We start from the raw sequence: 16,486 nt of genomic DNA, 5'->3' as shown, positions 1-16,486 counted from the left end.
CAATTGGCCAATCCAACACCTTTCAGTACATATACCCTTCCTTAAAAAAAAAAAAAAAAAAATCCATCGGCCCATAAAAACAAAAAGTCGCCAGCGGCCCACCGGGCAAATGCCCAGTGGGCCACTGGCCAGTCCAGCTATGACAGAAGGGATGGTAGATATATTGGACAAGGATGTTGAATATGGAGCTGCCAAGCAGGAGGCAGAGAGGAAGACCTCAGAAAAGATTCATGCATGTAGTGAGGTAGGACATGCAGACGCTCGGTGTGACAGAGGAGGATGCTGTCTGTCACACGGTGGAGTTCCTGCAGATCCCCAACTGCACTGGCTGAGACTCAAACCATGACAGAGCCTCCACTGTGTTTCACAGATGGACACACTGCTGTACCTCTCTCCTGACCTCTCCTGTACACACTGGCCACGATTTGAACCAAAAATTTCAAATGTAGATTCACTCCACAAGACTCGTTGCCACTAATTTTAAGTCCAATTTGGCAAACCTCTCCCTGTTTCCTTTCATTAAGAATGGCTTGTGGACAGCCACTGAGAACATTTCTGAGGAGGCTTCAGCGAACAGCAGATGGATCAGCTGAAGGGCCAGATGCATCTCTCAGGTCCTGTGTCACGGCTTTGCTTGTGTGTTTTTTTCATGTAACTCTTTAGGACAGGACGTTCAGAGACTGTTCATCTGCTGTAGACAGGCCTGCCACCTCTTTAATCCTCCACAGATGTTTAAGGACTCGCTGCGCAACATAAAAATGAATGAAAAAGCAGCCAACCTCCAACCTTCATGAAGCCTGGAGCAATACTGCTCAAGAGCACTTTACAAACATACCAAGAGGGTGTCAGTCACCTCGATAGCAAAACAAAGTTTGCACAGTACTGTGTATGGTTACCTGTCTGTGTGTGTGTGTGTGTGTGTGTGTGGGGGGGGTCTTCATTAGTATGAACAAAATGTAAAAGTGTTTAATAAAAGCTTGACTGAATTTGTACAGGTTTTATTCAGAAGTCATTTATTTAAACTGTTCGAGTTGTCACAAATCAACACTCATAATAAAAGTCAAATGCAGGTTTCATGAGGACATAAAGTGTCTCCTGCTTTTATATCTTCTTAAAAACAACATCCAGGTGAGTCTCATTCACTGCGTCGGCCGTTTAGCGCTCCAGCATTTCACTTTAAACCCCCTGCTGTGCGGTGGGCGTCAGTGACATCACACCCCTGCACAGACACGCCCTGTTTCTAGCCCTATCACAGCCATCGTTACATAAATGATGACTGGATTAGCATGTTCACCTGCAGCAGCACGGCGGGAAGACACATGTAAAATCACACTAGCAAGCATCAGAACACAATTTGGTAAATATTAAAATATACAGCTCCTAATATCTCTACATTCATTTTTACCCAGGAGCATTGCATCGATGCATTTAACGCCACTGTCTAAAATAGCTCAATAATGCCCATCTGTGTGAATCAGGTAGAAATGACAACACAAAAACACGTAACACACGTTACAATAAGGCCTTTTCTGTGTGTTGTTCCAAAAAGGGGAACCCTAGTAGCACATAGACTTCATATCTTAGTGTTCAAAACACAGCAGCCAAGGCACAAAACAAAAGACCCGAGTAGGAAATCATGCTGCCCGTGAGAAAAAGACACGATGCACAGACACGCACACGGTTCACGTCCGTGTTTGTAGAAGAAATACTTTTTGTAAAGGCATCAGAAAGGGCAGCGTCTTCTTTGTGCACCAGGGGGCGCCATAGTTCTCCTAAAAAGTCTAAATCTGTCGCAGAAAAATACAACTTCTTCAATCATACGAGGGATTCAAATACAGATTACAGTGAATAATGAATAAAAACAGCCAATAAAGTGATTTATCAACAGATTTACTACAATCAGAACTGTGTGCATGAGCAGCCATGTGGACATAAATCAGTCAGAGTAGTTTGTTCCATTTAAAATAGATTACACCATATTATACACAAGAATTAATATGTTTTAATACAAACAATATTTTTTTTAAGCTCTCACTCAAAAAAAAGCAAAGATGAACTAAAACGCTGTCCTGAATATTTTCAAGTTCTTATACTACAGGGACCAGAAACGGCATCGCAGTGATCACGCGCTCTCATCATACGTGTTCTTATTGTTTTGATATTAGTGTTATGAGTGGTGTCACATTCGGTGGATCAACAATCATCTGTGCTTCTTTGCTCAGAGGCAAACCTACCCTGACCTGAAATCATCAACGGACCATGTTGGAGACATGGAAGTGGAAGCGAAGCCGTGGACTCGATGTGAAGCCACTATCTGGTTTTGGGTAGTCTGCTGTTTCTATTTGTCTGGTTGGTCAGGTTGTTCAGGACGCAGTTGTTAGCCAGCGATGCCAGTCTGGAGTTAATCGCATCCTTCCTCTGCTCCCAGCTGCACTCACCCCCGTCTTCCTCTTCTTCTTCATTGTCATCTACCGGACTTTCCTCGTCGCTGCGCACGTCACCCTCGATCTGTGGAGAAGAATAAAAGTTAACCATCCGATTCCTCGTTTCCTGCTATCGCTGCTGCTTAAACAGCCTCTCGTCTCACCTTGCCCATAAAGGCAAACCTGTAGACCATGCGCAGGATGAGATAGGCCCAGTAGATGTGCAGCAATTGTAGCACGAACAGAAGAGCGTTGAAGAAATAATAACCAAAGAAAGGCTCGTAGAACTGCATTGAAACGATCAGGGTGCTGTGGATGATCCTGGAGGGCAAACACAGAAACAGTGAGATCAGCTGTTCCTACAAACTCTCGGGCTTCAGAGCATCGTGTGTCGTACCGATAACGGGAAACTTTATCTGTGCTCTAAGACAAACTGTACATCAAACCTAGTTGGACATTTGCACACCAACACATGAAACTACGTCTGATTTAACAGTTTCTTACCTGCTTGGAAAGACATACAGCCTCGTGACGAGGAACACCAGAGCAAAGAGGACAAACAGGACGTCGCATGTCTTCGCCCACAAGGCGTAGTGTAGCATCTTACCCACCTGTCAGAAAAAGGAAGGTAAAAGTTCCTGTGACTTAGAAAAGACAGTGAAGACGTTTAGGTTAAGTGCTGTGGGTGTGAGCCCACCTCCCCACAGCTTCCTGTTCATCGGCCCCTGACAGTAACGACCTGCTCAGGTGTTTTCAGGTTATGTCATCAGGTTTGATTTGTGGTCATACAATTACTGATGTTCTAATCTCGGACGTACGCCAGGGTCAGCTCCACCCCCATTTTCACTTTTAAATATAAAAAGTCATTTTTAAACATCGAGCACTTCAGTGTGTTTGTCCTGCAGGGGTCTCAGATCTGAACAGGTTCAAGTGTAAAGACGTCACCTGAGTTTACTGACTCGAACGTTATCTCTTTGTTCCAGGTGGTTTTAGCGCAGCGAGAGAGAAAACAAGTGGGTGTGGCTGGCTCGAAATCAAACCTCAGACTCACTGATGAACTCACCTGCACTCAGTAACTAATCATCTATTGGATATGAAGCCAGCATCGTTTTCCCTTTATGATTTTTATCAGCGTCCAGGCGACACCCTGTCACGCCCGAGTTGACACGACTGCATATTTCCTCATCTCATGTAACGCGGAAACAATCATCATCGTCACTTCTTATCATTGAAACAGCCTCACAACACCCACGGACAAAGGAACAACTGTCACCGAGGTGGTCAAACCTTTACAGCCAGGACAAGCAACAACAGAACGAAACCTCTCGCTGTGCGCGGCTCACAGGATGTGTGTGCTCGTATGAAAGAAGAAGGAAATTCACAAAAATACACAAGTTCCTTGTTTGTGCAATAATCTGCCATTTTAAACGTTTGTGTGCGAGCATAACGATGCAGTCTCCTCCACACTGCGCCGTGCAAAAGTCTCGAACCACCACTCAGTGTTTTATATTTTGCTTCCGAGGTGCCAGGCGCTCCTGGAATTTTTAAAAGTAGCCTTGAGCAGCGGTTTTAAACTTTCTCACCCATTTTCAGTCCAGTCCTTGGACCTGAGTCACTTAACACTAGGGCTGCCACAAACGATTATTCTGATAGTCGACTATTCAGATCATGCATCCATTGGACATACAGCGTACAGCTTATTGCACCAGCAGCATCTGCTCTTATATAACTATCATTAGCTTACAGCTTTAAGTGTTTAAGGTCTGTGCTAACTAAAAATAAAGACAAGATGATAGTTTATTAAATTTTAATGACATTTGCAGATTGTTTCGGTGAAGTTTAATAAACTCCTTGCTATCTAAAATATAACAGGACACTGGAGTAAATTCTGGAGCATCTCACACTTCTGATAATCAGCTGTCTGCTTGACGTTTATTCAGCTGTGTAAAAACTATAACTTTAATCTCAGCCAAACCGATTTACTCAGGAACAAATAAAATACTAAAAAAAGCCAAACAACAACATTGTTAAGTTATCTAAGTGACTCATATGTCATGTTTAACCTGAGTAGCGAAAGACGGCGGTGGGTTTGAAGACGATTTGCCGGGAGTCCGGTGTTCTCACGGCTCTAGTTAGCCTAGCCCCCGCCTAGCTAACGAGCTGGGTAACAGACGTCTCCGAAAACGTCGGAGCGCTTTTGAAAATATGCGGTGTCTTGATAAACTGAGCAGATATTTGAGGTTTACACAGCTACATTCTCGCCTGAAAATATGTTAAACGTTTATTTTGTGACCAATAAAGAATAATAAGAGTAATATTAAAACTAACTAGCTGCCGCCATTGTTGGAAACTGCGCTGGGCCGCGCTATGAATTCTGGGACACAGTTTCTTCTTCTTCGGGGTTTAACGGCAGCTGGCATCCTTGTACATGCAGTGCTGCCATCTTCTGTTTCAGTCCGTTATTACACTCTTAAATCCTGCTACTGATTCCTGCGTCTTTTGTGATCTTACAAAGCTTCAAACGACGCGTCGACTATTAAATCAGTCGTGACTAGTCGACTAATCGTGGCAGCCCTAGTTCACACTGATGAATCGGTCAAGCTTGAAAAAAATGCAACTCAAGTGTTGTGTCTACACACAGCAGACAACTTGGCAAAGACCCAACTCAAGTTGAACCTCGAGGCACTTGCAGGTTATTAGCAGCCTGCTGACCGACTCCCATTTCTTTTGTTGAACTTGTGAAAAAGGCCAATCATAACAGAGTTTGACAGGAATATTTCAGCATCATGTGAAGTGTCTCTGTGAATATTTTTAAGGGAAATGAACACACAGAGGACGAGAAGAAATCCTGTCCTTGAAAACTTGGGAAAAACCAGCAAAGACCTGTTCCGGGACCCGAGGGATACATCTGTCCCTTCAGCTAATCGTCTACTGTTCACTGAAGCCTCCTCAAAAATGGTCTCAGTGGAAGGGTGGCTGTCAAAACGTTACTCTTAAGGCAGGGAAGCAGGGAGAAATGGGTGGGCTATGCCAAATGACACAAGAAATCCAAAGAAAATCAGTGTCAACAAGTCCTGTGAAGTGATGAATCCACATTTGATCCAAATTTTGATTCACCATTTGGAAAGCATCCGATTGGCAGCACTGACAAACAAACTGCCACTGCAGTCAAAACGAACCTGGATGGAAAACATGGACCAGCCTCCCAGAGCCTGTTCATAGTTTCCAGTGTGGTATCATCCTGACAGGGAATGGAACAAAGTACAGCCTCCAAGAAGAGAGCTTTGGGATGTGCCTCGTGAAGCCTCACAGAGTTCAGGCTGTGTTCCAAAATAAAGGTGGTCATACGAACATTGACTTCCCTGCTGTGGCAGACGCTTGTGAACGAGGCAGCGTATAAAAGTCACTTTCATTTCCAAATATGCTGCACTTACTTCCCTTTTGTTAGAAAACAAAGAATGAAGTAGTGGCGTTTGTACTCACAGTGTATCTGGAGGCAGGTGTGGTGTTTTACCTCGAGAATAATGTCGGCAGAGTCGTGGACCAGCATCACCAAAGTGCCCACCCTCACATAGTTGGCAATGTAGGAGAAACCGATGAGAATTATGGTGGCAATATGATGAACCACCTGCTCCTTGAAATCCTAAAACACAAACACACATGCATGCACGCATTTAAAAACATGCAGCAGCATAAACAGCAGCTGCACGGGTGCCGTTTGAAACCAGCATGATTGTCTGCACTGATTCGTTAATTTAAATAATACAAATATGACAGCAGCAAAGCCTCCTGAAGGACAGAAGCACTGAAATGATTATAGTATTCAGTACAGTTCAGGTTTCTGTGGAGAGACTGAACTGAATATTTAATATACTGTAACACTCAAAGTACAGAGTTATAGATAATTACAGTTACAGATAATCCAGAGCATAATCTGCATTTGCTTTTTTTACCATTGGACTAAAACGTTACATTTCAGGGATTAAATGTGGAATAATAATCAGGTTCTTTATGTGTTTTCAGTTAATACTCACTTTTCGCTTCACATCCACAGAGATGCTCAGAAGCAGCGACAAATAGAAGCTCATCTCCAACATGTAATACCAGTAATGAGCCTCAGACACAGGCTGATGAAGGAGAGGGAGAGAGCAGCTCAGTGTGATCATTCAGTGGTTAAACAGAAGCTTTTCCAACACCATGCTTATTTGTCCAGACTTAGAAAGCAACAATGGTGATGCACGCAGCAGCATTCACAGACAGATGTGTTAGACTGTTAATCACTGAACTCCAACGTGAACTCTAACTACATGCTTTTGAGGAACTGAAAGAGTTTAATAAACAGTTTTCTGAACTGATTCCTTTAAGTGTGCTGAAGCAGGTCTGGACTTTTTGGGGTAGTGCAGGCAGATATTCAACTCTGCTGAGTATTTACAGCTTCACCTGTCTAATAGCTTCAGGGCTAAAGTCTAGCAAAGGTTCAGTGGCCACGTAAGAACTCCTCGCTCTCATTTACAAGCACAGAGGACGTGCTTCATGCACAGGAAGTCATGGTGTAATCTTAAAGAAAAACATTTGGAGAAGACTCAAAAGTGAAAGTTTGCAGCGACACAATGACAGGAAGTTGACTGAGGTATTTACCCTAAAATACGTCCTTTCTACCCGTCTTAGAAAAAAATCAAGTCTGCAGTAGCAGAGCTGTTATCGGTTAAATGCAGATAAAGAGAGCCGTGGCTTCCAGGGAAGAACGTGTGCCATCATCCACACGGCAAGTTAAAAACTCAGGCAGGAAGGAAACCACAAAAGCATTCAGAGCTTTGCAGTCAAGGAAGTCGCAGTTGAAACATTGTGGATGGAGTCTGCATTAAAAACGATCAGCGTGCTCTTTCTGCACTTTCCTTGCTTTAAGTAGATCCTATTGTTCTTATGACCTGAGTGATGCAGATTTTCAGTTTTAGCTCACAGACATCTCTGCCACTTAATTCTTCATGAATATAAATGTTAACTTAACAACAGAGCAAAGAATCAAATGACCATGAATTAAAGAATCTACGACTCATGTTACACTTGCTGCAAACCCCAGCATTTACACCCCAACGGCAAAATCTGTGTCCTACCTGTTTGGGATAACCCCTCCAGCACTCGCTCTGATCCCAGAACCACGGCGTCTAGAGGATGGAGGAAACGATAAATCTCTGTGCCTCGATCTTACTTCAACAGCGTAGTAAGCAGATGTAGATTCTCAAAATTCAGTGAAAGTCTTTTAAAGAAAAAAGTGACGACACACTTACATCAATTAAAGAGCCGAGCCCTGCTGTGAACGACGTGAGGTAGAAGAAAAAGCGCCAGCTGCAGATAAGAACAGACGCATCATCGATTAGCGCTGGGATGTCACAGTGGCCCACTTTGATTTTAAATGGGCGAGACGAGTGACAAGAAAGTTTTCGTTTATGAACAAAACTATCATGACCTGGATGATAGTTTTGTAGATGAATCAACAGAGAGACTGAAAATGTCGTTTATATGGTGGTAATTACTTTGGTGTAGCATGAAGCTCCACTGTGGACGTCTTTATCATTCAGAAAAGCTATAAAACTTAAATGTTGTAAGAAAATGTAAAAATTCTGTTCACATTTTCCAAAGCCATCTAGTGGGCCGGATCGGTGTCTTTGCTGGGCCCATTCTGGCCCCTGGGCCTTATGTTTGACACCCCTTATTAGCGGATGCTGTGTAAATGAACTACATAGTTCTATGAGATCAGACAAAGATGTGACCAGGCACACGTGTGACATCCGTCCAACAGGAAATTGCTCAACGACTGAGTGTATGAGAAGAAAAACTCACGAGGCCTCGCAGAACTTTTTGGTGCTGCTGGGTCTGTCCTGGTTCCTTCTGTGTCTAAACCAGGTCTGGATCTTTCTCTGCGAGAGTCCACACTGCTTCCCCAGGCCCACCACTTCACTCTGAGCACACACACACACACACACACACACACACACACACACACACACACACACACACACACACACACACACACACACACACTATGTAAATACGAGCTGCTTTCTCATAGCAGGCATTGTTACAGCTTCATCACAGCTGTCGACGTGTAGCTCTGCACCCACAGAGATAAATGTGCTCGACCACTGTTAGCGTGACCTTCCCTCCCTACATCCTACATCACAGCGCCGAAGGTCCCTCTGCTGAGTGAAACCTAATTACAGGGTTCAGTGTGACACATGCATGTTTTTATTTGGCTACACAGGCTCTCTGCACCCCCAGCATCAGCTCCAGCACTGTATCAAAGGATAAACTGTGACACCACACCGAGCAGTGAAATGATTTTCCCACGATTGCGTTGTGCAACAGAAATACAGTCGTTGTATTCAGGAAATAAATCTACTTTGTTTCACAGCGTGTTTGTGGCCAAGTTATTTACATGGGGAACAGCAAAGTCGTTAGCTGCTGCTGCTGCTGCTGCTGCTCGCGGCCCCATGGAAATAGATTTGCAAATAAGCCAGAGCATGCGCACACACACACACACGGGTAAAAACAATGTAGAAAGGCGCTCGTGGAGCGGTGCGTCTCCACTCGATATGCTCAGTCATGCCTCGTCCTGACAGGTGTACACCCCTGCCTGTCTGCACAGCAACACGGCTGCTCTGCTGCAATGCCAAATTACACCAAGAGAAGGCTGGAGGACTTCCATGATTCGGAGAAAAGTAACAGTTACAGACTAATAGCGCTGGTTTGTCCTCAGATTTTAACTAATTATTCTGATTATCAGCAACATAATAGGAAAGATTAATAGGGTGGCTGGATAAACTGTGGCTGTAGCTCAGGTGGTAGAGCAGGTCATCTACTGATCGGAAGGTTGGTGGTTCGATTCCCGGCTTCCCCTAGTCTGCATGCCAAATATCCTTGGGCAAGATACTAACCCGAAATTGCTCTCCGATGCATTCATCGGAGTATGAATGTGTGTGAATGTCAGTTGTGCTTGTGCGAATGGGTGTGAATGGGTGAATGCACAAGTTGTGTAAAGCGCTTTGAGTGCTCAGAAGAGTGGAAAAGCGCTATATAAGAACCAGTCCATTTACCATTTACCATCAAAGGGACAGACGGGATTATGTTTAAAAGGAAGATAACTGCTTCTCTCACAGTGCAGCGAACACGCTTTTTGTAAGCTCGAGCCTCGCAGCCTGAGCTGCATCTCTGTGGGGACGGCCCGTTTTCAAACTGTTCCTCGTTCCAGAGGAAGCTGGCACACAATCTCACTCTTTCTCCTGGATGTAGCCACACCCAGCACGCATAAACTGTTTGTGTCACACAGTAACAGATGTTCCTATTTATTAACATTAAGAGTGCCTGGCTCAAGGTGAGATTTTCCATTTAAATTTGCATAGACTTTGCAGGATGCTTACATATTTATATAGATGATCATGAGATACAGTTTATGTAGTCGTTCTTTAACCAAGACGGAGGTCTGGGCACAGATGTCATTTTTGAGCTCAGTATAAGTATAATCCTAAAAAATGGGAATTGCTTTGTAGGTTTTCATGTTTTCACACACTGAGGTTAATTATGGAGTTCCACAGGGTTCAGTGCTAGGACCAATTCTGTTTACATTATACATGCTTCCCTTAGGCAGCATCATTAGAAGACATAGCATACATTTACACTGCTATGCAGATGACACCCAGCTCTATCTGTCCATGAAGCCAGATAACACACACCAATGAGTTAAACTGCAGGAATGTCTTAAAGACATAAAGACCTGGATGGCTGCTAACTTTCTGTTTCTTAATTCAGATAAAACTGAGGTTATTGTACTCGGCCCTGAAAATCTTAGAAATATGGTATCTAAGCAGATTCTTACTCTGGATGGCATTACCTTGGCCTCCAGTAACACTGTGAGGAACCTTGGAGTCATTTTTGACCAGGACATGTCCTTCAACGCACATATTAAACAAATATGTAAGACTGCTTTCTTCCATTTGTGCAACATCTCTAAAGTTAGAAATATCCTGTCTCAGAGTGACGCTGAAAAACTAGTTCATGCATTTATTACTTCCAGGCTGGACGACTGTAATTCATTATTATCAGGAAGTCCTAAAAACTCGCTGAAAAGCCTTCAGCTGATCCAAAATGCTGCAGCAAGCGTCCTGACAGGGACTAGAAAGAGAGAGCAGATTTCTCCTGTTTTGGCTTCCTGTTAAATCCAGAATTCAAAATCCTGCTCCTCACATACAAGGTCTTAAATAATCAGGCCCCATCTTATCTTAATGACCTTGTAGTACCATATCACCCTATTAGAGCACTTCGCTCTCGCTCTGCAGGCCTACTTGTTGTTCCTAGAGTATTTAAAAGTAGAATGGGAGGCAGAGCCTTCAGTTTTCAGGCCCCTCTTCTGTGGAACCAGCTTCCAGTTTGGATTCAGGAGACAGACACTATCTCTACTTTCAAGATTAGGCTTCAAACTTTCCTTTTTGCTAAAGCATATAGTTAGGGCTGGACCAGGTGACCCTGAATCCTCCCTTAGTTATGCTGCAATAGACGTAGGCTGCCGGGGATTCCCATGATGCATTGAGTTTTTCCTTTCCAGTCACCTTTCTCACTCACTATGTATTAACAGACCTCTCTGCACTGAATCATATCTGTTATTAACCTCTGTCTCTCTTCCACAGCATGTCTTTATCCTGTCTTCCTTCTCTCACCCCAACCGGTCGCAGCAGATGGCCGCCCCTCCCTGAGCCTGGTTCTGCCGGAGGTTTCTTCCTGTTAAAAGGGAGTTTTTCCTTCCCACTGTTGCCAAAGTGCTTGCTCATAGGGGGTCATGTGATTGTTGGGTTTTTCTCTGTATCTATGAAGCGCCTTGAGGCGACTTATGTTGTGATTTGGCGCTATATAAATAAAATTGAATTGAATTGAATTGAATGTTTTCAGCACACTAGAAAAATCGGTGCATTAAACTGATCTTTAACCTATTGGGCTGCATGCTTATAAGTGACTTCAACAATTCATTTATTCATATATTGGTGGAAAATTTACTGTATTATACAGATGAGTGTCACATTTAAAGCAATGACTCCCTGTTACGTGTACCATAGTTACAGTAGTGCACTCCACGGACAGTTAGAGGGTCCTGTGAACACCAACCTGCGATGGCTGCTGGCTGTGCTGTTTATAGAACGCTTCCAGCTTTGGGATGGAAGCGGCTCGAATCCAAATCCGATCCTTCACACCTAAGACTTTGCTGAGGGGGATGGCGATGACCCTGAGAAGACAGAGACCAGAAGAGATGAGGAGGGGAAAAAATGCATTTTGCTGCTGTTTTATATTTATATGCATATATGTGCATAATAGCAAATGCAACCCTGTTAATAAAACAAACGGGAGTAATTCGTTTTGCAGTACTTGAAGGATTAATGTGTGATGTCATCAACAGCTGCTCGATGTGCTCCAAACACAGAAGAGCAACAGAGGAGCTCGTTACTCCTGACAGCCTGTGGAGCTGCTGCCGTGGGCGGGTTGTGCCCAGACAGCCATTATCCGATCCAGCATCAAGAGACACTTGATCTGTGTGTGTGTGTGTGTGTGTGTGTGTGTGTGTGTGTGTGTGTGTGTGTGTGTGTGTGTGTGTGTGTGTGTGTGTGTGTGTGTGTGCATGTGTGTGTGTGCGTGTGTGCGTGTGTGCGTGTGTGTGCGTGCGTGAGTGCGTGCATGCGTGTGTGTGTGTGTGTGTGTGTGTGTTACAGACGGAAGGAGACAGAAAGATTGACAGAATAATACAATATGAGGGTATCAGCAATGAATACATGTTTAGATAAATGTGCGTGTGTGTAATTCTATCTCAGAGATAATGATCCTGAAGTGTGCACGCAGGGAGAGATCGGAGATAATGAGAAGGTCAGGGCAGCTTCACAGAGGGACACACAGTGCTCTGGTTACAGGAACACACACACACACACACAGCTGTGGCCTGAGAAGATTGCGTGGAGACACCTTCCAGCTGGCCGACGTCTACGCGAGCACAAATGACGGTGCCCACCTCTACGACCTCTACGACTCGCACACAGCACACGCCATCATCCTCCGACCCCGGACTACTCTCACAGCTAATGTTACCAATCTGCTAAAACATCGCTGATGAAGGCACAGACGAGGATGCTAATCTTCAGCTCTCACAGACAATACAGCAGCTGACGATGATGATAATGGAAAGGCGTTCAAGCTGTGGTCATGTGGGCCGCGTCTCTGCCAGCCCCGAATAAATTCTTGTCCTGTTACCAGAGGAACTGGTTAACTGTACAAACAGGTTTACTGTGACGTTTCTTTTAAAGCAGCTTTGCTCACAAGCATAAATGTGATGGGCAGAATACTGTGAAAGCTCTCGTCTGTCTGATTTTGTGCCACTAACATTCTGAAACATTCAATCCTGTAAAACCAAGAAAGTGTTTGAGACACTGAGACAAACGCATCATCAGACCAGATGCACTCACAGATTAACTGTAGCCTCGAATTATTATTATTTCTCTTTAATTCATTCAAAGTGTTCAAATGTTACGTTAAAGTAGAACGCTATGAAATGCGTATAAAGAGGAGTGAAGATCTACTTTCTTCTAACTGAAATATTCGAAAACCAAACGCAGTCTTTTAAGAAGTGTCAGGTATCTGAAGATAACATTCAAATCCCTTCAGCTGTGACAGCAGAAATATTCTGACCTTTTCTAGGGAACCTCTTGAAGCACTGGGAGGACACATTTAATAAGCACTAGTAGGACTTTCTGTGCGATCACCCCGACAGCAGTCACTGACTGGTTGGTGTGCACTACACCTTGCAGAGGCAGCTTACAGAGAATCAGCATTAGTAGCCATGCATCGTAAAACCTCAGCTATAAACTTCTGTAGTTGCCATGTCCGAGTGTTTTCCCTCAAAAACACTCGGACACACTTTAACACAAGGCTGGAAGGAGCCTGGGGGGAGACGGGACTCTCACACAGCATGTAGCACATGAACAAAGGGAAAAGGAGGCGTTCCTCAGCAGCTTAGCAGCAAACACCCTCCAGCCAGCCACCATGACCAAAACAAGTCAAGCAGAAAATTACTTTTCCCCCACAAACAGCATCACACTGCTTCCTTCAACTAATTAGGTAAAACTGAAAAGGACAAAACTGTGCGCCACATAACTTACTGCTCTGCTGATTTCAGCCTATTTAATGACAACAGCCAAAAACCAGAGCTCGCCGTGAGCTCGGCCTCACCTCTCAAAGATATATCTGATGGCTATAAAGATCAGAGCTAGTGGCAAGGTGTAGATGAGATGCCTGGGTAGAGGGAAGTGGCCCTCTCCTTCCTTCATCTCCATGTCTTTCCAGTGATTCCCAGGAGGGATCCAGAACTCTTCCCGCCACAGCCACTCGTTCAGCAGGGCCTCCATTCTGTGGGGCACGAAAGAGGAAGAGGTGAGTACTGTCTGGCCGCACAAACACAGTTTACCAGAACGGGAAGTGGATTCAAATTAATGACAAAGAGGACAAGAGGAAACTGTTTGCTCACGCACAGAAATGATGGAAAAGAACAACTGCACAGTGTCATCGCTGCTACTGCATCAGCTCACATGGCAACATGTTTCGATTACATGATCAATGACGGTGATTTCACCTCTTTACATCTAGTTTATCAGCAGTGCAGTGTTTCCCCCAGAAAATATTCACAAAACATTTTTAAGCAATAAATGAAAAAGCACAGCAGCTTCAAATGAATTTGAATTATTTCCTGTTTCAGGCTTTAACAGGTTACATCTCCTGTTAAATGTAACCACAGAGGCGCAGCAGCTGCCGCCTGTCACAAACATGAATCAGATGCAAACCCGCTTGTTCCTGACTCAATGGGACAATCAGCTTATCATCGATATTATCAGCAGACGTGTCTGTGCCTGCTTTTCAGCAAAATCTGCGCAGCGCAGCCTTCATGCGTTCAAGTCTCTGTCTGCACACACACACACACACACACACACACACACACACACTGTATGCTGTAAGCTCACTAGTGTTATTCCCTGTAAACGGTTTGCACGGTCTGGGTTTAAAAGCTGCTGCTGCTGAGATCCAATCGATCCGCGTATCGATCAGGTCGTAGCTGTGGAGGAACGTGAGCGCAGATGTGAAAGCCTGCGCAGTCAGATGACCAGACAGACCGTAACCACTGTGCGTCGACTGCACTGCGAGTGCGCCAGATTAAAACGCGCAATAATTGATCCATCAGCTGTTATTCGCGGAAGCACAGCAAACCCACGGGTCCATCAACCATTCAACAAACCACGCAGAGAGCTTCGAAACAGCGTATCTAACACACCGCAGAGAGGAGATGTTGTGCTCACCTGTCCGCGATCCTGTGATGGGAGATGGAAAGCGAGGCAACAGCGGCAATTTAGAGAGGAGGGGCGTGTGGACGCACCCGCTCCTACCAGCGAGGGCGGAGAGCGGGCGTGTGCTGTCATCATCATCATCATCATCATCATCATTCTCTGCTCTGGATCTTGCGCCACAACACGAGGATCGTAGTATTTTCTCACCAGCCAAAATCTGCTCAGCCATTCACGGGGACAATGCCACGTGCTGCCGACAGGGGGCGAGAGGAGACGCGTTCAAATGAGATTTTCTGCTCGGGTTGTAATTTCACTTCTGTTTATTTTGGGGGGTTTCCAACGTATCGCAATTTTGGTGGTTAAACATGAGGCCCGGGGGCCAAAATGGGCCAGGAATAACTTCAGTTCGGCCTCTTAGAAAAATATGAAGGAGGGCAAAATATGGCTTAACTGTATTTTTTCAAAATAGGTTTTACAGCTTTTCCTGCCGACAGAGATCCCCCCCCCCCCCCCCACACACACACACACACTTTGGTGTATACTACACCAAAGCACTAGAGCGACAGTTTAATAATTAAATGACAGAAACCATTTTTTATTGTCTGCGACAGTTTGGCTAATATTTTCATCAATCAAACAAAAGTTTCTATTTTTTAAATATGGGACAGTCTGGATGCTAATTTTACACAGTTATCATGCAGAAAACTGAGATTTAAAAAAATGATATTAGGGTAACTTTTGGATGTCCAGTTAAACGTTTTTACACTAGCAGAAAGAGTTTCAGTGGTATGTGTAAAATTAATTTAACGTTCCTGGTCTAAATGTTTCATGAGGCAAATAGAAAATATTAAATTAAAGGGATTTTCTGATTGTTCTGGAGACGTCTAGACAATAAGAGGCCCAATGAGAGCTAATATCTTCATGTTTTTTCATGTATGATTGTATGTGGCTAACACATCTGCAAATGAAATCTTTACAGTTAAATATTATGAGTGCAGCTTTTAAAAGAGATTACTCGTGACCTCAGGATGCACTGTCACACAGTTTTACGAGTGATGTTAAAGATTATGTGCTCGTTATCAGCAGACAGGAAACCAGAAGCAAAGCAGAGAAAGAAATGCGACACATCCTGTCACTGTAAAATCTTATCAACCTGTGTGTTACACCAGAGAGCTGATAAGCTTTATGAGCATGATCACATGATGTTGCCTTTCATTCCAGTCATATTTCAACAGCACTATGAATGAAAGAGAAATGCATGATGGGAAGAGCCCCACCCAGCAGTGCTTTATAACATACAAAGCTTTATTTTCTACTTAGTCACTGGGTCAAGGTCATTGAATTCAGTGAAAGCCAGTTAATTTATTTTGACATCTAAATATGTCACAAAACTTGCTTTTCTGCTTCTCACCCAGATAAAAAGTGATTATATAACTGGCTGGATACCAACAATGAGAACCTGCACAGGTGCCCGATCACATGTCGAAGATGATTTTGTTCTCTTTATTTGGAGCTGTGAACTAATTCAGTGTATCAGGTAATGCAAGAGATTCATTACATGCTATAGTAAAAGTGTGCGGTCTGTTAACATAAAACACAGTTCATGTGGTGTTGGAAAACCATTTACAGTAAAATAAACACATCTCCAAAAGTTGATTCTGTTCATCTGGACGTCTTCAGTGGGAGAAACGTTTGGTC

The 16,486-nt window shown here is 44.0% G+C and overlaps 1 protein-coding gene across 2 annotated transcripts; it reads right to left on the bottom strand.

Moving 5' to 3' along the window:
- Nucleotides 1-990: 990 nt before the first annotated feature.
- Nucleotides 991-15,105, bottom strand: LOC113015850 (ceramide synthase 2-like). 2 transcript variants are annotated; one of them, XM_026158204.1, is made up of 11 exons: nt 14,801-15,105; nt 13,683-13,859; nt 11,577-11,694; nt 8,265-8,383; nt 7,712-7,769; nt 7,538-7,588; nt 6,458-6,550; nt 5,938-6,066; nt 2,928-3,034; nt 2,588-2,744; nt 991-2,508 (listed from the first exon to the last, which is right to left on the bottom strand). In XM_026158204.1, exons 2-11 carry the CDS (start codon nt 13,856-13,858, stop codon nt 2,311-2,313), a joined length of 1,206 nt encoding a protein of 401 aa, XP_026013989.1. In that variant the 5' UTR covers nt 13,859; nt 14,801-15,105; the 3' UTR covers nt 991-2,310. The 2 variants fall into 2 exon arrangements, with proteins under 2 accessions (XP_026013989.1, XP_026013990.1); XM_026158205.1 differs by lacking the exon at nt 14,801-15,105 and adding an exon at nt 14,468-14,775.
- Nucleotides 15,106-16,486: the final 1,381 nt, after the last annotated feature.

This window comes from Astatotilapia calliptera, chromosome 23, assembly GCF_900246225.1.
Source record: "Astatotilapia calliptera chromosome 23, fAstCal1.2, whole genome shotgun sequence".
Lineage (NCBI taxonomy): Eukaryota > Metazoa > Chordata > Actinopteri > Cichliformes > Cichlidae > Astatotilapia > Astatotilapia calliptera.
Note: the sequence above shows the minus strand (reverse complement) of the source record. Positions and strands in the feature narration are given on the sequence as shown.